General features: G+C 56.7%; 1 protein-coding gene across 2 annotated transcripts; it reads left to right on the forward strand.

The window, feature by feature from the left end:
• The first annotated feature begins 117 nt into the window (after positions 1-117).
• On the forward strand, positions 118-21,650 carry FLOT2 (flotillin 2). Of its 2 annotated transcripts, XM_056127996.1 has the most exons (11): positions 118-277; positions 9,586-9,667; positions 14,408-14,498; positions 15,487-15,610; positions 18,004-18,122; positions 18,216-18,329; positions 18,430-18,549; positions 18,641-18,855; positions 19,353-19,536; positions 20,332-20,481; positions 20,580-21,650. In XM_056127996.1, exons 1-11 carry the CDS (start codon positions 229-231, stop codon positions 20,616-20,618), a joined length of 1,287 nt encoding a protein of 428 aa, XP_055983971.1. In that variant the 5' UTR covers positions 118-228; the 3' UTR covers positions 20,619-21,650. The 2 variants fall into 2 exon arrangements, with proteins under 2 accessions (XP_055983971.1, XP_055983972.1); XM_056127997.1 differs by lacking the exons at positions 118-277; positions 9,586-9,667 and adding an exon at positions 12,131-12,213 and having other exon boundaries at positions 20,580-21,229.
• The last annotated feature ends 718 nt before the right edge of the window (positions 21,651-22,368 follow it).

A 22,368-nucleotide genomic window follows, 5' to 3' on the forward strand; every position in this document is an offset into this window, starting at 1 on the left:
CCCGCGGCGGCGGGGGCGCGGCGGGAGACCCTAATAAAGCGTGCGGACTGGCCGGCTGGGCTCGTTCCTGCCGCGGCGCGGCCCCGCCCTCCGCCGCACACTTCCGGCGGGGCTGCGGCGGCCCAGGGGGGCGAGCGGGCGGCGCGGGGGGCGGCGGGATCGCTGGGCGCGGCCGGCTGCTGCTGTCCGGCTCTGCGCGCTGCCCCAGGAGCCACGGCCCGCGGCGCCATGGGGAACTGCCACACCGTGGGGCCCAACGAGGCGCTGGTGGTCTCAGGTGAGCGGGCGGCGGGGGCGGGAGCGCGGGGTGCTCGGCGTCCGCTCCCCAGGCCCCCCATTCCAGAAGGGCCCCTGCGTTGCGTGCCCCTCGCCCGCGAGCGCGCCCCGCGGGGGTTCCCCAATCCCCCCCCCACCACCACCACCCTGCGCTGCGGCTCGGCCGCTGTTTACTCCCTTTCCCTCGCCCCCTCCCGAGCCCACCGTGGTTCTGGGGGGTCCCGACAAGAAGCCGGGGGGTCCCCGGAGGGAGGGGCCCGGCGGTGCTGGGAACCGACACAGCGGTCTGGCGGGGTGCCAGCGCCCGGGGCTGGAGAGGGGTCGCGCCGCCCGCGAGCGCAGGTGCCCAGGGCGGGGCGCGGGGCGGCCCTGGCACCCGGCTCTAGTCCCGACGTGCGCTCGGACCCGTTTATTCCGGCCAGGCGGGGCTTTCCAGGGCGCCGGCCGCCCGGGAAGGCGCGGGCGCGGCCTCTACAGGTTGGGAAACCGGCCTTGGGGCTATGCATCTCGGCAGCAGGACGCTGCAGGCTCCGAGAATGCCCCTGCGCTTAAGGCGGGGCTGGGGAGGGCCGAGGGACCGCGACCCTCACGCTTCCTGTTGACCCTTCGGATTTGGGGCGCCCTGGAAAATGGCTGCAGCCTTTCCAGCCTGGCGCACAGGTGCTGGGGAGGGGCGGCACTGCCCACCCGCCCGCGTCCCTGCTGTCTGGCTTCCCAGGAGCCGCGCTGCACACGGTGCCCAGTAGCACGGGGCTGGCCACCGAGCCGGGAGGTGGCAGTGGGCGAGGCCGGGCCCGGTAGCTGTCCTCTACACGAGGGGTGGGGGGTGGGGGGAACAGCCTCATTGGAAAGTTTCACCCAGAATCTTAACTGCTGATCCAGGTTGCATCGCAAAATCAATGCCTCCCTCATCTCCTCCCCTGGACAGGAAATCCCCGCTCTCTCCCAGACCTGGACGCCTTTGAGGGAAATTGGATACTTCACTTCTCCGTAGACTAGAGAGAGCCTTGAAGTCAGGAGAGAGGCCCTGAGAGCACTACCTGGACAGATTTTCCTTCCTTCATAAAACCAGGGATTGTCCCCGGCCCTGCACCTAGCACTGGCTCTGAGAACACCCAATCTGCACTTTTGCTTGCTTGTTTGTCTTTTGTTTTGTGCCACACCCAACAGTGCTCAGGGCCTACTCCTGCCTCCACACTCAGGAATCACTCCTGGTGGTCTCTGAGATCATACCAGATGCCGGGTATCAAACCTGGGTGGGCCAAGTGCAAGACAAGTGCCCTACCCGCTATACCATAGCTCTGGCCTCTACACTTTCTTTTTCTTACAGAGTGTTTTGGCCTTTCCTCCCCCTGGTAGTAGCCCAGGCTGAACTGAGGCGGAAAAAAGATCCAATTTTGTCTTACTGGAGAGCCTTGAGACTGGGGCATAAAAGGGAGCCCTTGAGATGAGCTTTCGGTTGCCCAGAACCTGGTCTTCTAATCAGAGGCCAGTGCCGGGCTCACTGTGAAGCAGTTTCAGGGGTGGGGAGAGGAGGCCTGCTGAGGATGGAAGGTACTGGAGTCAAGAGAGAGAGAATTGACTGGAGTTATGTTTGATTTATAGTGTGTTGGGAGTGGGGGTAATGGAGCTGAGATACGGCTCTCTCTGACTTGTAAAATCCCAGCCTGCCCTCTCTTGGTTACCTTGCCAGCATTTAAGTCCAGAGGCTTCTCAGCCCAATTTTAGGGGAGTGCTAACGCATTGATGCTCATCTTTTCCACCTGAAAAGTCTAGTTATCCTTTTCAATTCAGTCTCCCTCCTTAAGTCTGTAATATAAACGCTTTTCAGGGCTGGGGCAATAGTACAACAGGTAGGGTACTTGTCTTGCCATGGCCCTCCAAGTGTTTGATCCCATGTTATCTCTAGAGCCTCAGTGGGAGTGATCTTGAGTGTGGAACCAGAAGTGAGCACCATGGGTGTGGCCAAACAGATAGAAAAGATTTTTTTTTTTATGGGCGTCTAGAAATTTCAAAAGGACATCTAAATATCACATGCCTCTCTCTACAGTAGATCCAGAGGTTCTCAAACTGGAGTTTGTGGGTAACATTTTGGTTTTGGTTTTGGTGGGGGACAGAACTGTGCTCAGGGCTTCCTTACGGTTCTGCGGTCAGAAATCATTGCTGGTGGTGCTCAGGACTGACCACATGTGGTGTCAGGGTTGGCTATGTGCAAGGCAGACTTACCTACTGTACTATTTCTCCAGCCTCTTGTGGGTAATATTTTTGTTTGGTTGGTTTTTGGGAGTTTGATTTTTGATTTGTTTGCTTTAAGGCCACACCCAGCAGCGCTCAGGGCCTACTCCTGGCTCACTCCTGGTGCAGCTCAGGGACCTTATGTGGTGCCAAGGGATCCAGCCGTCTTCATTCAGCTGAATGCAAGGCAAGGGCCCTACCAGGGATACAGTCGCTCCAGCCTCTTATTTGTTTTTTGGACCACACCCAGCTCTCTGCCCTGGGAACTCTTAAGATGGATGGACCTTCGCTTCCGCCTGCAAAGCATGCATCCACTCTGCCCTTTGAGCTGTCTCTCTAGCTCCCAATTTTTTTTTTCCACTCAGTACCAGAGACCAACCCAGTGCCTCACTCATACTTGAAAGGCAAGTGCTCTATTGGTGAACTATGTCCTGAGCACCTGTGGTTAGAATTTAGAGATCTGAATTTAGATGGCGGAAGTACTTTTTTTTTTAATTTTCACCAACCTTAACGAAAATTCATTTTCTATGATTGTGAGTGTGGGCAACAATATTTTTCCCCTCTAATTTTTTTTAATTAAGTCATTGCAAATTATACAGTTATCCATGATTTGGTTTCAGGTGTACAATGCTCCAACATCAATCCCCTCACCAGTGTCTACTCCCTTCCACCAGTGTTCCCAGGTTTCCCTCTGTCCCCATCAGTAACTCTTAATAGTATTAGCAAATACTCTTTCCTTCCCTCCTGGAGAGTTTTGTTTGTTTGCTTGTTTATTTCGGTTGGAGGCCACCCCCAGCACAGTGCTTGGATCAGGCTGGGCCTCCCACGTACAAAGCATGGGCTTTTGCCCATTGAACTGCCCCAGCTCTACCATGCTGCACTTTTGCAGGTACCCAAAAATCATCCATATTCTTCACTATTTTAAGATTATGTTTATGGCCATACCTTCCTGAACATGCCTATCTTCTCTGAAATTAAGGCATTTATTATATCTTACTTGACATGTTAATAAAAAGCATACATTACTATTTGACATGTTTAGTGATTTTATTATTAATAGCTTTTGAACCTGGGGTGTAACTCAGTGCTAGAGTACATGCTTCATATGTAAGGGCTAGGTTTGATCGCTGGCACCACTACAAAAAAAAATAATAATAATAATATTTTATGTTTACTGTTCATTTACCAACCCTCTAGAGAGGGTTCCTTAAGCTCTGCTGGACTCCCACAGACTGACGCCCAGCCAGGGCTGAAGATCAGTGTACAATACCCGCCTCCCCCACAGGAGATATGTTTCAATACTCCTTATTCCTTCCCCAAATAAAAGGGCTAAATCCCCCTTGTAGACTATGAAAGGGTTGTGTGGAGAAGCTAAGAGTAGGGTGGAAAGAAGTTCCTGTGCTGCTTCTGCTTGAGCATGGAGGGGAAAGGCAATATTGGTAAAAAAAAAAAAAAACCCTGAACATCACCTGATAGGTTGGAAACCTCACCCTGATGCAGACAGAGGGACAGAGGCGAATAAAGTGGGCAGACCCTACTGGCCCCTGATGAGAATGGGGTAGAGGCGCACCCTGAGAAAGACTAAGCAGGATTTTAAGTTGTCTTGGGCGGGAAAAGGGAACAGAGACCAGGAGGACGAAGTGGTTGGTCTGGCCTTATTATCTGTAGGGGGTTGGTGTGAGGAAGCATGAAATGCAGCCTGGTGGCCTCCTGGGGCCAGGTGGATCATAAAATTGATCTTTGATTCTGGGATGTATTTTCTCATCAGCCGGTCACCATTTTCACCATTTGGTCCTGAGCAAACCTTATCCTGATGTGGCCCCCAAAATAAACCCTTGGGCCAGAGCAATAGCACAGCAGGAGGGTGCTTGCTTGCATGCAGCTGACAAGGGTTCGATCCCCCAGCCCCCCGCCAGGAGTGATTCCTGAGTACAGTCAGAAGTAAGTTCTGAGCACCACTGGGTGTGGCACAAAAAACAGTCACCCCCCCCCAAAAAAAATGGAAAAGTCAGATTTAAGAAATAGGAGAAACTTGTGGGCCTCAAAGCAGAGCATGGAAGGTCAAGGAAGAGGCAGCGAAGTGTCCCCACTAGGAATGGTGACCAGGAAGTCTTGACGCAATGCCTTTCGGGGAAGAAGCTGCTGGGGGCGGGGCAGACTGGCAGGCCCAGCTTCCTGTTGTTGCTGCCCTGGAACCTGGCCATTTTGTCCAGCTTGAACTGTGACAGCCTGCTCCAGAGGTCAAAGTGTAGTGAAAGTTGAAAAATGGACGCCCACCTCAGGTCCCCTACTGCCACCCCCTGCCCAGCCTTGAGAAGTCAGCCAGTCCCCAACCCCTGGCATGTGACAAGTGAACGCACCATGCTTTTTGACCCTCTTCCAGTTTCACTAGATCCTGAGGTGGCTTAGGTTTCAGAGTGACTGCTTTGACCTCAGCAGCCTCCTCACTGCACTCCGGGCCAGCGAAGCCTGCAGTGGCGTCTCGCCAGCTCCAGCCTCCTGCACAGGGATTTCTGCCCCAGAGAAACTAGGAGACACCTAAGACTGCCTCCCGCCCCTCTTCACTCTGGGTCTCTCCCTCTCTGCCCGCTCCCCTGCATCTGCACAGCAGTGGACCCAGGACTCTGGCTTGGCCTCCCAGTGAGCAGTCTCGGACACCAGTCTCTAACCCCGTGGCCCTCCACGCTCATGGGGTCTTACTTCCTTTCTTCCTCCTACCTGGGACTTGTCTGGTTTGCTTTTCCTTCTGTGAACTGTTCCAGCTATTGCCCTCACATCCCACCAAACCCGGAGCAGCCTTGTACACTGCGGGGGGCCCACAAAACCACTCTCCGGCCCGCAGAGGTGGCCCTAGGATCCGTAGGTTCAGGGAAGAACCGACCGAATGAACACAAGAGACAGGATGCAGTTCAGAAACAGAGAGAAAAAGGGACAGACTTTACTGGGGGCAATCAGGGTATATATCCATTAGTGAGGCAGCTACACTAAAGGTCGTGCCCATATATGGTTAGGAAGGTTTGTTTTCACCTATCATGCATTACAAGGTTTATGTGTATCTGGTACCAGACACGAGGTGATTACACAAAGGGCCATGTCCATATCATTTACAAAATTTATATGCATCACATACCAGACACGAGATAGTTACTTCTTGTTATTACTGACAGCCATGACAGATGTTCTCTCAGGATAACCAAACATCAAGATAACCATACATAGCACTGGTTTTGCCCATTGCGGGGTCACGTAGGTCAAGATGACCATACATAGCACAGGCTGTGCCTGCTGTGGGGTCGTAGATCAGGATGACCATACCTAGCACAGGCACTTAGGCCTTGGTCAGTTAAAGGGCCAGCTTCCCACAGTACACTAATAAAGTAGCCACTAACCACAGATTAGGGGCAGGGGGACAAGAGCAGCAGCACAATGCTTAGAGAGCCAGGAGGGGCTGGAAGTTCAACTTGGCCTTGTGCGTGCAAGGCTTGCATTCCAGCCCCCAGCATGTGACTATTTAAATTCAAGATGATCACATTCAAAATCGCAGTCATGGGGCCAGGGGGATAGAACAGCAGGGTTCTTGCCTTGCTTGCTGCTAACCCAGATTCGATCCCTGTACCACATCTGGTTCCTGAGCACCTCTGAGAGACCCTTGAGCACAGTCAGCAATAGACCCTTTTTTTGCATAGTGAAGTTTTGTCTCTTTGGGGCTGGTTTGGTCCATGCCCATCAGTGCTCAGGGCTTACTCGTGACTCTGCTCACAGATGATCCCTGATAGTACTCAGGGCATCTTATGTCATGACCAGGATCAATCCTGGGTCAGCTGCAGGCAAGATGAAGTGCTGTTTTTAAAATGCATACATACGAGGGGCTGGAGCAATAACACAGCGGATAGGGCATTTGCCTTGCACGCAGCCGACCCAGGTTCAATTCCAGCATCCCATATGGTCCCCTGAGCACCACCAGGGGTAATTCCTGAGTGCAAAACCAAGAGTAACCCCTGTGCATAGCCGGGTGTGACCCAAAAAGCAAACAATTAATTAAATAAAATGCATACGAGGAGCTGGAGCAATAGAATCGCTGGTAGGGTGCTTGCCTTCCGGGCATCCAACCCTGGTTACATCCTTCGCATCTCATATGGTCTCCCAAGCACCTCCTAGAGTAACCCCTGAGCATCGCCAGGTGTGACCACAAAACAAGAAATAAATAAAAATTCAAATGAAGCTTGATTCTTCCCACCTTAAAATCTGGTATGATCACACTCCCATCATATACACACATAGCTCTTCTAACAAGGAGTCACCCTCAGCCCCTTCCCCTGCTTTGTACTTAGGGATAGTAAAGCCACTGAGCTCTGGGGCTGGAGCGATAGTACAGCGGGTAGAGCGTTTGCACACGGCCAACCCAGGTTCAATTCCCAGCATCCCATATGGTTCCCTGAGCACCGCCAGGAGTAATTCCTGAGTGCATGAGACAGGAGTGACCCCTGTGCATCTCCAGGTGCGACCCAAAAAGAAAAAGAAAAAAACACTGAGCTCCAAGAAACTGCTACTGACCTATGACCTTAAAGACACCATCGAATGCTTTCCTGAGTTCGCCCAAGTTTGTGAACATGGGAGTGACGGCACCAATTAGCTTTATTCCAAATCTTCTTTCCTCTGAGTCATGGGCATTCTGTTTCTGTGCTGAATACTGACTGCCTGTTCAGCGTCTACTAAAATTTTCTTTTGGGGCCAAGATGGTAATATAGTAGGTGGGGCACTTGCCTTGCATACAGACAACCAGGGTTTTATCCCCAACACCCCATATGATTTCCCGAACCCCACCTATAGTGATCCCTGAGTGCAGAGCTAGGAGTAAGGTATGGTGTTCATACCCTGAACACCACTGGGTATGGTCCCCAAACCAAAAACAATTATAAATAAAATTTTCTTGAACTTGAATGGTAATTTGGCATTCACAAGAGGGTTTGCTAACAAGAATTTCAGGAATTGGGCAATGAAATAGTACAGGGGTTAAGTTGAATTCCAGTCACCACATATGGTTCCCTGAGCTCTGCCAGGAGTTAGCCTGGGGCACAGCAGGTATGGACCCCTGCCCCCAACCTCCCCGCCCCCAAAAAAAAAATGGAGTTTCAAGAATGAATGTTTCTCTTTCTGTGGATAAAGAGCATGCTGGACATGTCTGCAGCATAAGCCTAAGTCATTACCAGATGCAGAATTCTGCTTTGTTCACAGTTTACAGGAACCACTTCCTCTTTAGGCCCTTTCCCTTTCTGTTCCGTTTTCCCATTAATACTGTGATTTGGGCTTTGTTTTTTGTTTGTTTGGGTGGGGAGGGCACAGGCCACACCTAGCTATCCTCAGGGCTTACTCCTGGCTCTGTGCTCAGGGATCACACCTTTTTTGTTTTGTTTTGTTACTGGGACCATACCTAGCAGTGCCTAGGGGTTACTCCTGGCGCTGCTTGGGGGACCGTAAGGGATGCTGAGGATCAACCTTGGTCAGAGCTTGCAGAGCAAACACTCAGGGATCACTTCTGGTATGGCTTAGGGGACCATAGAAGGTGCCAGATCATGCAAGGCAAGTGCCCTCCCTGCTGTACTTAGGCTTGGTCTGGAAGCATTTCCTTCCCCCGCCCCTCACAAGATGAAGTCATTCCAGAACCTTGAACACAGAGCAGTAGCCTCACCTGTGCACCGCGCCTGAGCAGCGCTTTGACCCTGGTTGCCTCCCCACGTCAGCCTGCCAGCATCTGCCCCCTGCACTCCCTCTCTGCTTAGCTCTAACAGATGAACCACAAAGAGTGCACAAGTCTCAGGAAAAGGCCCCTCCTAATCTCATCCCCTTCAGAGCGGAAACTGAATCACTGTGTCCTGAACAGAAATACTCAGAAGTGGTGGGAGGGACAGCCATACCCAACAGTGCTGGGGTGCAGGAGTAGGTGCGTGGGGAGCCATATGTGGTGCCAGGGCTCAAACTAGAGTCAGCCACATGCAAGACTTAAACCCTGTATGATCTCTCAGAGCCAAAACAATGCGCTTTTTTTTTCTCCCTGTTTTAATGAATGGTTGAGGGCTGGAGAGATCGTACAGTGAATAAAGAAAGCACTTTCTTTGAATGAGGCTGACCCAGGTTCAGTCCCTGGAACCCTACATTATCCCTGAGCCCTACCAGTATCCTGACCCCTAAGACCCCCCACCCCTTCAAATCCCTGAGCACAGAGCCAGAAGTAAGCCTCAAGTACTGCTGGGTGTGACCCAAAAAGCAGGAAAAAAAAAAAGATGGGGGTGGGGCTAGAGCAATAGTACAGCAGGTAGGGCATTTTCCTTACATGCAGCTAACCTGGGTTTGATCCTAGCATCCCATATGGTCCCCCAAGCACCGCCAGGAGTAACTCCTGAGTGAAGAGCCAGGAGAGACCTCTGAGCATTGCTGAGTATGGCCCAAAAACAAAACAAAACAAAAAAAAATGGGGGAAGGGGGCTGCAGTGATAGCACAGGAGGTTGTGCATTTGCCTTGCACGCAGCCAACCCGGGTTCAATTCCCAGCATCCCATATGATCCCCTGAGCACCGCCAGGAGTAATTCCTGAGTGCATGAGCCAGGAGTAAAACCTGTGCACCACCAGGTGTGACCCAAACGCAAAAAAAAATTGGGGGTAGGTTTGATGAACAGTGGAAGCTTTTTCCCTACCCATTCTGCACACTGAGAATAGCTCTAGAAACATTTCTATATTGAACCACTCACCAGAGAGCCTTTTCATGAAATTGCCTATCTATCCGCCTATACTTCAGGTCCTTTAAAGGGGATGTTGTCCACTTACATATAACCTCAGTGTTTGAACCCGAGCAGTGAGAGTTGTCAAGCATCAGAACACATAAAAAAGGGGGCCGGAGCAATAGAGCAGAGGGTAGGGTGCTTAACTTGCACATGGCCAGCCTGGATTCCATCCCCAGCATCCCTTCTGGTCCCCTGAGCACCAAGTCAGGAGTCAGCCCTGATCACCGCTGGCTGTGGCCCACCCCCCAGAATTAAAGAACCTTCTGACCAGAAGTGGTTTGCTTTGCTCTCCAGGGGGCTGTTGCGGTTCCGACTATAAACAATATGTCTTTGGCGGCTGGGCCTGGGCCTGGTGGTGCATCTCTGACACACAGAGGTAAGACTCTGGGGATTCAAGACCCGGGGTGGGGTTCCGGGTTCCCCCCCTTCGCCCCACAGGTCAGCAAGAGCAGCCCCCATTGGCCACACTCCACCTGGGGAGGGACTCCAAGGAAGCCGGGAAATGGGTGCGGCCTGGCTCCTCTGTGGCCACGTGTCTCCCAGGGAATTCAGAGCCCAAGCTCAGCTTGGAGCCTCACCTGCCAGCCCCACATGGAGGCTCCAAGGAGCAAGGACACGCTGTGTGCGCTCGGCCTACCTGGCAGAACACAGCTGTACACTCCTTGGTGACTCTGGAGCCGCAGCCATCAGAGGTTACAGGTGGGAGCTGAGGAAGTGCGGGGATCAGACCAGACAGGGCTCCACCTCCTCAGCCAGTCTGGGCAGACTTCACGGAGAAAGGGAGCTGGGGGCTTCCTCAGAGTCAGGTCCCTCCACACACACACACACACACACACACACACGAAGTGAGGTACACCCACAGTTGTCCCACCAGCACCCCTCCTGGTAGCAGGAAAGCAGGGCAAGTGGGTTGCACCCCGCCAGCCGAGGCACAGAAGTGGGCAATGCAGGTGGGGGACAGGGGCACAGGGGTCCTGAAGGGAGAGTGATGGCAACCCCCCCCACACACACACCCCGCACTCCGCAGAGAGCAGCCCCTTGGCTGCACTGAGCATTGAGGACCAGAGGGTCGAGTGAGCTAAGGGTGCAGGGAGAGTATGGGGCCCGCCACAGCCCCCTCACCTCCCTGAGAGCCCCCCCCAGTGACTGCGGTGTGGGGGCTCCCTGTGGTGGGAGTAGGCTTGCTGCCCTCTCAAGACATGGCCACCCCAGTCCCACACGGTCCAGAACAGAGCGTCGCGTGCGAGCCAGCTCGTGTCTTGCCCAGAGACCTGTCCTCAGCGCCTCTTGCTGCCTTGGTTTCCCTCACACAGTGTGCCCCTGGGAGCAGTGCCCCCATCTACACCCCCAGGCCAGGCCAGGTGGGGCTTCTCCAACAGCATTTTTGGGACAGACAATCGACCTTGACCTGTAGGAAGCCAATCTCCCCCCTCCTCTCCCTGGCCCCCAGCCTGCTTGGGGAAGGGGACCCCACACCGGGCAGTCCTGGAGGTTGCCCCCTCGGAGTCAGCCCTCTCACTGCAGGCTCCTAAACTCCCTCCTGCCGGGCCCTGTCCCTTCCCTGGGCAGTTCCGCCCCCTCTGGCATCTGAGCTGCAGCCTCCCACCTCCCCTTCCCCTTCCTGTCCTCCCTCACTCCTTCCCCATGAGTCTGGTGGTTCCTGCCTGAGCCAGGGCAAGAGTCCTCTCCAGCCCAGGGCGCTAGTGACAGGGCCGTAGTGAAGGCAGCCTCTGTCCATCTGCAGGACCCAGAGCCTGGGGGTGGAAGGGGGGGCACGTTTTCCACTGATTCCCGCCCCCAGCCCCCCTGCTTCCACCTCCTCCAGCTTCAGCCTCTGTGCTTTCCTCTGATGCAGGGAAGCTGCCTCCAGTGCCGGCGGCCTCCTCCTGACCTCCAGCCCGTCCACATGCAGGCAGGCTTGCTTGGGTGGACCAACCGGCTTTGCTCACATCACTACTTTTTTTTCTGCCTGTGCCTGACTTTGAAAATTCCAGGGTGGACTCTGTCATCTTTTCCCCACCCCCCATCCCACCCCCATGTCCCTGTGACTATTCAGGCAGAGACCCACCACCACCTCACCCAAATCAGCAAATTCAGACGGTCCTTTGGGCTTTGCTAGCCCTAAAATGCCTTTTTGTTTTGTGTTTGTGCTTGGGCCACATCTGGCAATGCTCAGGGTTCACTCCTGGCTCTGCACTCAGGGATCACTCCCAGCGGTGCTCTGGGGACTATATGTGGTGGCCAGGGATCGATCCCGGTCTGCTGTGTGCAAGATGAGGAGCGCCCTCCCCTTTGTACTATCACTTTGGCCCCGCGCAAATGCCTTTTCTTAGTGCTACGTAGCACAGTCAGTCCTCGGCTTGTGCCCTGCCAGCATTTGTGTCTTAGCTGGTAAATCCCCAGAGAGGCCTCCCCACCCCCACCCCACCCCCACTCTGCCCCCGAGTTTCAGCAGAACAGGCTTTGTGTGTGCTGGGAGAGCGGCGCTGAGCTGTCACCCAGATTCTGCCAAGACCCTCTGGGAAGAGCTGAGTGGTGGGCACAGGTCACAGCCCGGGACTTCTGCAGGCTTTTCCCTGGTCCACTCCTGAGAAGGGTTGGGGGGCGGGGCTCGAGAAGAGACCCAAAGATGTCAGGCCCACAGGAGGGGGTCTCTGTACCCTTCCAACTCTTGCCAAGCTGACAGCGGGGGGGAGTCCTGAGCACTGAGCATCCCCAACACACCCCAGGCATCAAGCCTCCGAGCTGGTCTGGTAACCACTGTGTGTGTTTGCTGTGTCCCCTCCTCCCCCTTCCCGTCCCCCCCTCCCTGCCCTCTGGCTGCTCCTCAGACTGTCTCTGGAGGTTATGACCATCCTGTGTCGCTGTGAGAATATTGAGACGTCGGAGGGGGTCCCGCTATTCGTAACAGGGGTTGCACAGGTAATGCCCCACCTGCTTCCTCCTCCGTGTCTAACCTCCTCTCTTCCTGCCCTGCGGGGCCTGGCAGGCCGAAACCGAACTGATGCCCTCCCTCTCCTCCTCTGCTGCTCGGGGGGCCAGGATGGATCCCTTTGATCCCCAGCTTCCGTGTCTTCTCTGGTGGGCTGTCATTGTGGCAATAGTGAAGGATGCTGGGGCTGGGGAGACGGTTCAAAGGGCTGAAGCAGGGGCCTGGAGCAATAGCCCAGCGGGTAGGACATTTGCCTTGCACGCAGCTGACCCGAGTTCGATTCCCAGCATCCCATATGGTCCCCTGAGCACTGCCAGGAGTAATTCCTGAGGGCAGAGCCAGGAGGAACCCCTGTGCATCACCAGGTGTGACCCAAAAAGAAAAAAGATGGGAGGGGCTGAGGCATAGACCTTCTGTGCAGTCGCCCTGGGTTCCATCCTGGTCACCACAGAGTCGGTGTCTCCCCTACAAAAAAAAAAAAAAGAAAAAATCAACCCAAGTTGGTGGTCGGTTAGCAGGAGTCTTGGATACTGCTCTTGACCTGGGAATAAACCAAGAAGGCACAGACCTCTCTGTAACATCCTTCACAGTGCTGAACTGCAGTGAAGGGGAGCAGGGCCAGGCAGGTGGGGAGTTACTCCTAACACCTCTTGCTGAATCCCCGTTCCCCAGGCACCAGTGTTCTCGCAGCCGCTTTCCCAGCCTGACACTCTGAGTTCCGTCCCAGGCCCTCTTCCCACAAGGCCCCCAGATAGATTCCATGGAGGGTTCTGTTCGCATAGCCCCATAGCGCCCTCTGATCTCCTTCCAGGCCCTCAGCAGAGCCCTGCCGTTTCCTGTCCTCACTCTGTACCCATCACCTCTGGTCTCTGGGCTTCACTTTCTCCATCCCTGAGATAGAGTTGTGCCTTCTCTGTACCATGTAGAGAAAGAAAGTAGAAAGGCGAGGAAAGCAGTACGTTTGAGGTCTGGGGGGCAGTAGCTCAGCGCCCAGGCTTGCCTGTGAACACACACACAGCCCTCCTTCGAAGCACTAGTGGCCCCATGTGTCACTCACCAGTGCCACGCTACTGTCACTGGTGAAACCCAATCTTGAGCCGGGGCCTGTCGTCACTCCAGGGGCTTCCTCTACACCATGCAGGTTTCTGCCTTCATGTCTCCGTTCACCTGCTTGCTCGGAGTCCCTCTCACTCCCAGGCCCTGTGGGTGCCGCCGGGAGCCTCATGAATCCCTCAGAACTCGCGTACTGCCAGGTCTCTAGCCCAGGAGAAAGCTGAATGTCCATCCCCTTCCCTCGACATGCAAAGGCCCTGCAGCCTTCTTGGGCTGGCGGGCAGAAACCCAGCCTAGTCTCAAGCACACACACTGCCCTTGGTGACGGAGGAGTGGCCAACCCCATCGCACCTGCCCCAGGAGCCACAAGAGGGCAGGCATCAGGGCAGAGACCCGGGGAGAGCATGGAGCGCCTTGTGAATAGAGAGGGCCCTGCCTGCCTCCCTCTGCACTTCCTCAGAAGCCCCCCCATCTCCAGCCCCTGCATAGTCACTGCCTACACAGTCTCAGGCGTCCAGCTCCCGGTCACCTGTGTGACGTGGACTCGTGACCCCGTGCTTTCAGCGGGGAGTGCTCCTTGGCCAGGAAACTTTGGCTGCCTGCACCTCCCAACAGAAGGAAGCGTGGCCCAAGCCTGTGTTTTCCACAGGAGCTGCCGGGCCCGGTGGAGAGACAGGGCGGCGACTGCCCAGCAAGGAGCGGCTGCAGAGCTGCCTCCGGCTTGGTCCAGCGGGGCCCATCTGCCCAGCAGGGCCCAGCTTTCAGGCAGCAATTTCTGGGGAGCCTCCCTGGGCATTCTGGGAGCTCTGAGCTGGAAATGGGTGAGGCATCCCGAGGGCCCACCCTCACCTGCTCCCACGGGACCCCCCCCTGGCCTCCCACCTCCACCTCTTTCCTCCTCTTTCGCCTTCTGCAGGCCAGGCTGGCAGGGCAGTGGCCATGCACTTGGGAGTAGCCTCTGTACTTGCCCCCATCACCCCTCCCTCCCATCTCACAGCCCCTGCCATAGCCCCACCCAAAGTCAGCTGAACCCCTGACTCACCCCAGCCAAAGGAGTGAGGGACTCGACCCTCCCCACATTCGAGGCCCGGGGCCCCGAGACCCATGCCCCTGTTTTGCGTTTCTTGGCAGGATTTCCCTAGAGATTATGACGTTGCAGCCCCGCTGCGAGGACGTAGAGACGGCCGAGGGGGTAGCTTTAACTGTGACGGGTGTCGCCCAGGTATAGTAACTCAGCAGCCCCGCGCATGCCCATTGAGCTGCCCCGTCCCCAGGCTGGGCTTGGGGGGAGGAGAGGACGGCAGTCAGGGGCAGACCCTCTGCAGCGCCCCCATCCCACCTGCTTCCTCCAGGAGAGGCTTGTCATCACCATGGAACCGGAAATTGAACTGGCCCACCCTGGGCCATCCTGCCGCTCCCCCTCCGCCCCCCAACAGGACTAACTGACTGACACCCCTTCTCTCCTCAGAGCAGTCTTGCTAATTTCACCCCCATTCTTTGCAGGTGTCAGAAAGGCTGGTCCCTAGGCTTGGGTGAGGGAGGGGTGAGGAGCAGAGGGCCAGCCTACGTGAGCAGAGGCGTCCCGGACTGATGGTCACCCGGCTGTGTCATTGGCCCAACCCAGCGCCCAGGTTCCTGCCCTGTCCCCCCCAATCAGCATCACAGAGCAGCCACCTCGCAGGCCATCACCAGAGGCTGAGCCACCTTGTAGGCCCCTGGGGAAGGCCTGTTGGCTCCATCCCTCAGGGATGGCAGAAGGTTGCCCACCCACCATAGTGCCCCCCAACCCCCGCGCCCTTGCCGATCTGTCTCTGCTCGCTTTCCTAGTCTTGTCTGTGTCCCTCTCGCTCGTTTACTCTTCCGCTCTCTCTGCCCCTTGGCCTGCAGCCCTCCCTCCTGTGGGAGCCTGTAAGGAGGAACTGGCTGATGAGGGAACTGGGGGCGGGAGGGACGGGGGGTGAACCCCCTAAGGCCCAGGAGAGAGGCCACGTCACGAAGGCGACGTCTCCCGATGTAAGAATCCTGTGTGCCTCCCCCACCCCAGACCCCAAACGCTCCCCATCCACCCCCATGCCTCCAGGTCTGAGAAAGGTGCGAGGGGCACAGCACCCCTCCACGCTAGTGCGCGAGGCGTCCCTCTGCCCCCGCCCCCCGGTCGTCCCTCTGCCACCCCCCCAGCCTGGCTCAGTCACCCCTGTGACCACTGGCAGGTGAAGATCATGACGGAGATGGAGCTCCTGGCGGTGGCCTGCGAGCAGTTCCTGGGCAAGAACGTGCAGGACATCAAGAACGTCGTCCTGCAGACACTGGAGGGCCACCTGCGCTCCATCCTGGGTGAGGGCCACCGGGAGAGGCGGGAGGGCAGGGGCTGAAGAGCTGGAACTCCACTTCCTCGAGGTTTTTTTTTTTTTTTTTTTGGCTTTTTGGGTCACACCCAGTGATGCATGGGGCTTACTCCTGGCTCATGCACTCAGGAATTACTCCTGGCGGTGCTCAGGGGACCATCCGGGATGCTGGGAATCGAACCCGGGTTGACCTTGTACAAGGCAAACGCCCTCCCTACTGGACTATTGCTCCAGCTCCAGTCCTCGAGTATTTTCTTTGAAAACTCCTGGTGACTTGAGAGAAGGAGGGGGCGGGGGCAGTGAGCAGGGTCCTGTCGGGTGTGGTCTGACTGTGTTGAACACTCCCCCCCCACACACCCCGCCCCCCAAGCCTGCATTCTGCAGGAGGAGGCTCAGTGCCGAACACTGCTGAGAACAAACAGCACAGGGACAGGACCCTCAGCTAGAGCCCAAGCCTTCTCTGCCCCCGTACCCACCCCCACCCCACCCCCACTTTCAGTGCTGACCACTGAGCCCAGGTTTCACCGCCTGCAAGGCCTGTGCTAAACCCCAGCCCCAGTCCTGGAATATGCCTCATACCTGTGAGACCCTGGGTTCCGTCTGCAGCACCAAATGGACCCCCAGCACCTCTGTCCACGGCCTCCCTAACAGCAGGAAATGGTAGCAATGACATCAACAACAAAATGGGGGCTGGAGCAATAGTACGGGGGAAGGGCACTTGTCTTGCATGCAGCGGACCCAGGTTCGATCCCCGACATCCCATACAGTCCCCTGAGCATTGCCAAGTGTGGCCCAAAAAATGAAATATAAAATTCCAGGAAGAAAGCGTAGGGGCTCAGAGCACCGGCTCTGCAGACATCTCATCCTGAGCTCAGATCCCTGCTGCTGAGCTCCCGGCAGCTTTGCTGTCTGTGAACCTTGTAATTCCCTGAAGCCCCACAACCAGGTGCATGTGAACGCCGCAAAACAGGCTGTGACCCTCAGTGAGCGCCACAGCTAAAATCAGAAGTGAGGGGCCCGAGCGACAGTACAGCAGGTAGGACATTTGCCTTACATACTGCTGGCCTGGGTTCCGTCCCCAGCATCACATACCGAGCCACCAGGAATGATCTCTGAGCACTGCTGGGTGTGGCACACACCCCCCCACAAGAGAAAAAAGTATGTGGGGGAGATGTGACAGCGACATCTGTCACCCCATTGATTGACAGGATTGATAGGGCAGATTTGGCTGGCTAGGCAAATCTCTCTTACTCTCTTACCCCTCCATGTGTGTCCATCTCTCCCGAAGCTGTGCACTCGGTTGAAGAGGACCACGTTCCCCAAATAGAGACAGGCCTTTCTTGGGTCTGAGCTCCCCTGCTCAGAACTCCAGACAAGAGTTCAGGCCTTCTGTAGGAGAATGTAAGGTATCAGGCTCCCAAGATGCCAGACACTTCCAAGTCAGGCGCTGCGTGTGGCAGTCTGTTGTTCCTTAGAGAAGAAGCCAGTCATGGTCAGGGAGTGTGCCTCTGGGGGAGCATGCATGTGGGAGCCCCTGTGTCTCCAGCAAATACCACAGCCATCACTTGTGAGCCCCAACTAAAAAAACACAGCCCCCTGCAAGCGCCACATCCAGCAGAACACAAATCTCCGTGAGCACGGCAGCCTGATGTGCTACCCTAGCCAGGCGCGTGCCCTGCACTCCACCCAGTCGCTACAGCATCAACCAAGGAAAGTGCAGGAAGGGAATTTTTAAAAGAATAAAAACTAAATAGAGGGGCTGGAGCGATAGCATAGCTGGTAGGGCGTTTGCCTTGCACATGGCTGATCCGGGTTCGATTCCCAGCATCCCGTATGGTTCCCTGAGCACCGCCAGGAGTAATTCCTGAGTGCAGAGCCAGGAGTGACCCCTGTGTATTGCCGGGTATGACCCAAAAAGGAAAAAAAAAAAAACTAAATAGATCGCTGGACTGGGGCATAGCTCAGAGTGCACAAGCACATTCTTTGCAGGTTGTTGGTATTTGTTGTTGTTTTTTCTCTTGGTGGGGGGAGTGCTGGGGGACACACTGGCAGTGTTGAGAGCTGACTTCTGGCTCGCCCCTGATAGACTTAGGGGACCACATGGGGTGCCAGAGATCAAACCCAGGTTGACTGCATGCAGAGCAAGTGTATTACCTGCTTTGCTGTTGCTCCAGCCCAGGGGAGACCCAGGTTTGCTCCCCAGGTAAAACTGGGAATAAAGCCACTGTGCCTGGAGCCAGGAGTGACCCCCAAATCTAAACCAAACCAAGCGAAACCCAGGAAGACTCCACGCCAGCTACACAGCCCCTCCAGACCTCAGACCTCTCCTTGAGCACCTCTGCCTTCCTCAGGAGAAGCCAAACATGTTCCCCCTGTCCCCAGGAACTCTGACTGTGGAGCAGATTTATCAGGACCGGGACCAGTTTGCCAAGCTGGTGCGGGAGGTGGCAGCCCCTGATGTCGGCCGTATGGGCATTGAGATCCTCAGCTTCACCATCAAGGTACAGTAGGGGGTGTAGGGGTCTGCAGCCCAAGAGGGGGGCTCCTGGCAGGAGGGGAGCTCACTTCTTACGACCCTTCCCTGCCCTTTCCAGGACGTGTATGACAAAGTGGACTACCTGAGCTCCTTGGGCAAGACCCAAACTGCCGTGGTACAAAGAGATGCCGACATTGGGGTGGCCGAGGCCGAGCGGGACGCAGGCATCCGGGTACTTGGGGTTTCCTCCACCCCCAGGGTCTGGTCGCTCCAGGGTGAGGGGACTCTGGTGGCTCAGGGGACCCTCAGCACCGGCCCTTCCCTGCTCCTAGGAAGCCGAGTGCAAGAAGGAAATGTTGGACGTGAAATTCATGGCAGACACCAAGATCGCCGACTCCAAGCGGGCCTTCGAGCTGCAGAAGTCGGCCTTCAGCGAGGAGGTCAACATCAAGGTGAGGGGCGACGGGGGCACGGGGGCACCCGGCTCGGGGCTCGAGGGCCGGTGGGCAGCCTCTGACTGGTTCACACCCAATCCTGCCTCAGACAGCCGAGGCCCAGCTGGCTTACGAGCTGCAGGGGGCCCGCGAGCAGCAGAAGATCCGGCAGGAAGAGATCGAGATCGAGGTGGTGCAGCGCAAGAAGCAGATCGCCGTGGAGGCGCAGGAGATCCTGCGCACGGACAAGGAGCTCATCGCCACGGTGCGCCGCCCCGCCGAGGCCGAGGCCCACCGCATCCAGCAGATTGCCGAGGGGGAGAAGTGAGTGCCCCTCACACACACCTTTTGCTGTCCCTGCAATCCCACCAGGCTCCTGACCACAGCTTGGAAGCGACGTCTCCCCCAGGATAGCTCATTGTGGGGTGACTGGCCTGGCCAAGGGGTGAGGAGGAAGGATGGGGCCAGAGGGTAGGACAGCAGGTCAGGCATTCGCCTTGCACACAGCCTACCCAGATTTACACCACTAGGAATGATCCCTGAGCACAGAGTCAGGAGTAAGCCCTGAACTCAGGCAGGTGTGGCCCCCAAACAAAAACAGAAGGCTCCTGAGCCCCTTGTTGTGTTTGGCCTGGAACACATCCTCCCTAGCCCTTTATCCACATGCATCTGGGGGCGCCCCTGGCCAGAGCTGGAGCCAGGATAAGCCCCATGAGTCATCCCTACCACTGACACCTGCCAGAATAGAGGGCTTCCGGCTCGCTGGCCCCAAGGGAGCCCTGGCACGCCTCATTGACCCTCCTCGGCCTGGACTCCCCCAGGGTGAAGCAGGTCCTCTTGGCACAGGCAGAGGCTGAGAAGATCCGCAAAATCGGGGAGGCGGAGGCTGCTGTCATCGAGGCGATGGGCAAGGCCGAGGCTGAGCGGATGAAGCTCAAGGCTGAGGCCTACCAGAAATACGGAGAATCCGCCAAGATGGCCTTGGTGCTGGAGGCGCTGCCCCAGGTGAGCCCCACCGCACCTCGCCCCAGGCTGGACCAAGGACGCACCTGCCGTGATTTCTCTACACCTTGGTTGGTAAAACTAAGGCAAGGCTCCTGCCTTGTCCGCAGCGGACCCTGGTTCATCCTTGGCATCCCATAAGGGTGCCTGCCAGGAGTGACTCCTGAGCACGGGAGCCAGGACTAAGTCTGAGCACCGCTGAGTGTGACCAAAAAACAACTGAGGTCAGCTGTGAGCATTGAATGGGAGAGCTGAGCTCAGCCCAGGAGGAAGCTGAACAACAGAGCGCTTGCTTTTCATGTGAGAAGCCCTGAGTTTGAATCCTGACACCCCAAGGAATGAAAAAGGGCCAGAGAGATAGTGTAGCTGACTGAGCATGTGCCAGGAGCCTGAGCCCATTCCTGGCACCTTATGGTCCCCCAAGCACTGCTGGGAGTGACCCCTTCTCCCCAGCACAGAGGCTAGAGTAAGTGTGGCCCAAAATCTACATATATGTAAGAAGTGCTCTTGCTTGCACACGGCTGACCTGGGTTCGATCCGTGGGACCCCATATGGTCCCCCAGGTCTCGCCAGGAGTGATTTCTGAGTGCAGAAGTCAGAGTCAGCCCTGAGCATGGCTGAGTGTGGCCCAGAAACAAGTGGGAGAGTCCTTATCAGGGGCCTTGGAGCCCCACAGCAGGCACAGGCTCAGCCAGGGTTTGTGCAGAAGGGCCTCCAGGGCCGCTTGGGGCATTGGAGGGAGAGATGCTGGAGTGGGGGCATGACCAGGATCTCAGCTGAGTCTCCTCCCCCTCTCAGATTGCTGCCAAAGTGGCCGCTCCCCTGACCAAAGTTGATGAGATCGTGGTCCTCAGCGGGGACAACAGCAAGGTGACGTCCGAAGTGAACCGGCTGCTGGCTGAGCTGCCGGCCTCTGTGCACGCCCTCACCGGCGTTGACCTGTCCAAGGTGTGTGCTCGCAAGTTCTCGGGGGGCTTTCCCAGGCAGCCCAGCGGCCTGGGGAGGGGCCCCGGAGCCCAGCCTCATGGCCTCTCCTGTCCTTGCAGATCCCCCTGATCCAGAAGGCCACCGGTGCTCATGTGTGAGGCGCCCGCGCGAGGCCCCCTTCAGCAGCCGTGTCCATGCCACGGGGACAGCAGGCGCGCTGCTGGCTCTGGTGCCTTATTTTGTAGGGACCAGAAGTGCATGCGGAGGCCATATCTGACTGTCTCCCCGGCTCCCCTCCACCCCACGCCCTCTCTGTCACGGCTCATCTCGTTCGTCTCCTCCACCCTCCGCTCCCTGGGCTTCTTTCCCCTCTTCCCCTCTTCCTGTGTTTCTCTCGGACACTCCCCTGGAGTGATGCCGAGTGTGTTGCTCCTCATCACTGTCTGTCTCTGGGGGGATGGCGCTGCCGCTCCTCACAATCCTGGTGCCTTGAAGTTCTTTGTAGTCCTGGCCAGCGCCCAGCTTGGGTTGCAGGGGTTCTGGGGAAGGCGGGCACCCGCGCCCCTCCTGGCCTGGTCTTCCTGCAAGCCTGGCTTCCCCACTCTCAGCCCTGTAGGCCAGGTGGCTGCAGGCCCGCCGGTGTCCCCCGCCTCCTCGGCCCTCCTGCCCAGGCCTGCTCACGCCCTCCCTCTCCCCGTGGCACGGAGGCGAGGCTTCCTGACTTCAGCACTGCCTTACGAGGGCCCTGCGTGTGCTCAGGGAAGTCCCTTTCCTGGACGTATCCCTGCGGGGGGAGAGGGCCTGGTCCTAATTCTGCGGAGTCTTTCTGGAACGGGGGAGGGTACCCCTGTGGGGGACCCGGAAGTATGTGGACCCTTCTCCTGCTGGGGCGGCACTATCCTGAGTGTCCGGCCCTTCCCGCGGGCAAGGCTGTCCCGACACAGTGCTGTCAACAAGCCGGCAACAGGGCTCCAGCCATCAGGCCACAGGCCAGTCCTCTGTCTCCTTGTTGTAGTGGAGGCAGAAGAGCCCTGGGCCTGAGCCTCGAGGTTGGGTGCTGTGGGCCCAGCCCCCACACTCAGCCTCACCCCAGCCTATGTGGCTGCTCTGCATGTGGATGCTGCATGTCTGGTCTGGGGTTTGAATGCTGCACTGCCCCACTGCCTGACCCTTCTGGAAAAATAAATGTTATGCCCTCACCCTGCAGTGTGTCTTCTGTTGAGGGGAGAAGCTGATAACCCAGAACCAACCCAGAACCCCCCAGCGGTGGACCCACCCCAGCATCCTTAAGGCAACACCTTGCCTGTCCTTCCCATGCTTGCCACTAGAGGGCACCAGCGTACTTGCCTTGCCCCAAGTCGCGGGGTGAAGTAGGGTGGTGATGGTGGTGATGGGCCAAGATTGCTGAAGCCCAAGCAGCCCCGGCAGAAAACCAAAACCCAGGGCCTTTCCGGCACCACTGAGCGGTCAGTAATGAAGACCACTTCCCAAAAGTGGAAGCTTACATGCAGGTGCCCTTAGTATGAGTCCCACACCTCATCATCCCTTCAGCAATACCTGAGCAGTGACCCCCCAGCATCATCAGTGTGAACCTACCCCCCTCCAAAAAAAAAACACATTTCACATTATGGGGAGAGGGGATCATACCTGATGGTGCTCAGGGCTTAATCCTGGCTTTGCTCTCAGTGATCACACCTGGTGGGCTCAGGGACCATATGAGGTGTCAGAAATGAGAACAGGTTGCTGGTGTGGAAAGTAAACACCCTATTGCTCCAGCCTCAGCACATGCTTTACATGTAGGTGGTCTGGGTTCCATCAGTGGCAATGAGTGCTTCCTCTGAGAACACTGTCAGGAGCAACCCTGACCACCAGGAATGGGCCCCAAATCAAGAAAAATAAAAGAGGGGC

The sequence above is a fragment of the Sorex fumeus genome, unplaced genomic scaffold (assembly GCF_029834395.1).
Source record: "Sorex fumeus unplaced genomic scaffold, SorFum_2.1 ptg000063l, whole genome shotgun sequence".
In the NCBI taxonomy this organism is placed as follows: domain Eukaryota; kingdom Metazoa; phylum Chordata; class Mammalia; order Eulipotyphla; family Soricidae; genus Sorex; species Sorex fumeus.

What these genes read in the sequence shown, in the direction of transcription:
- FLOT2 (XM_056127996.1), top strand. Translation starts at nt 229, where the DNA reads ATGGGGAACTGCCACACCGTGGGGCCCAACGAGGCGCTGGTGGTCTCA. An exon ending in TGCTGGAGGCGCTGCCCCAG is followed by an intron (nt 19,537 to 20,331) that starts GTGAGCCCCACC and finishes TCCCCCTCTCAG; the next exon opens with ATTGCTGCCAAAGTGGCCGC. An exon ending in CCGGCGTTGACCTGTCCAAG is followed by an intron (nt 20,482 to 20,579) that starts GTGTGTGCTCGC and finishes CTGTCCTTGCAG; the next exon opens with ATCCCCCTGATCCAGAAGGC.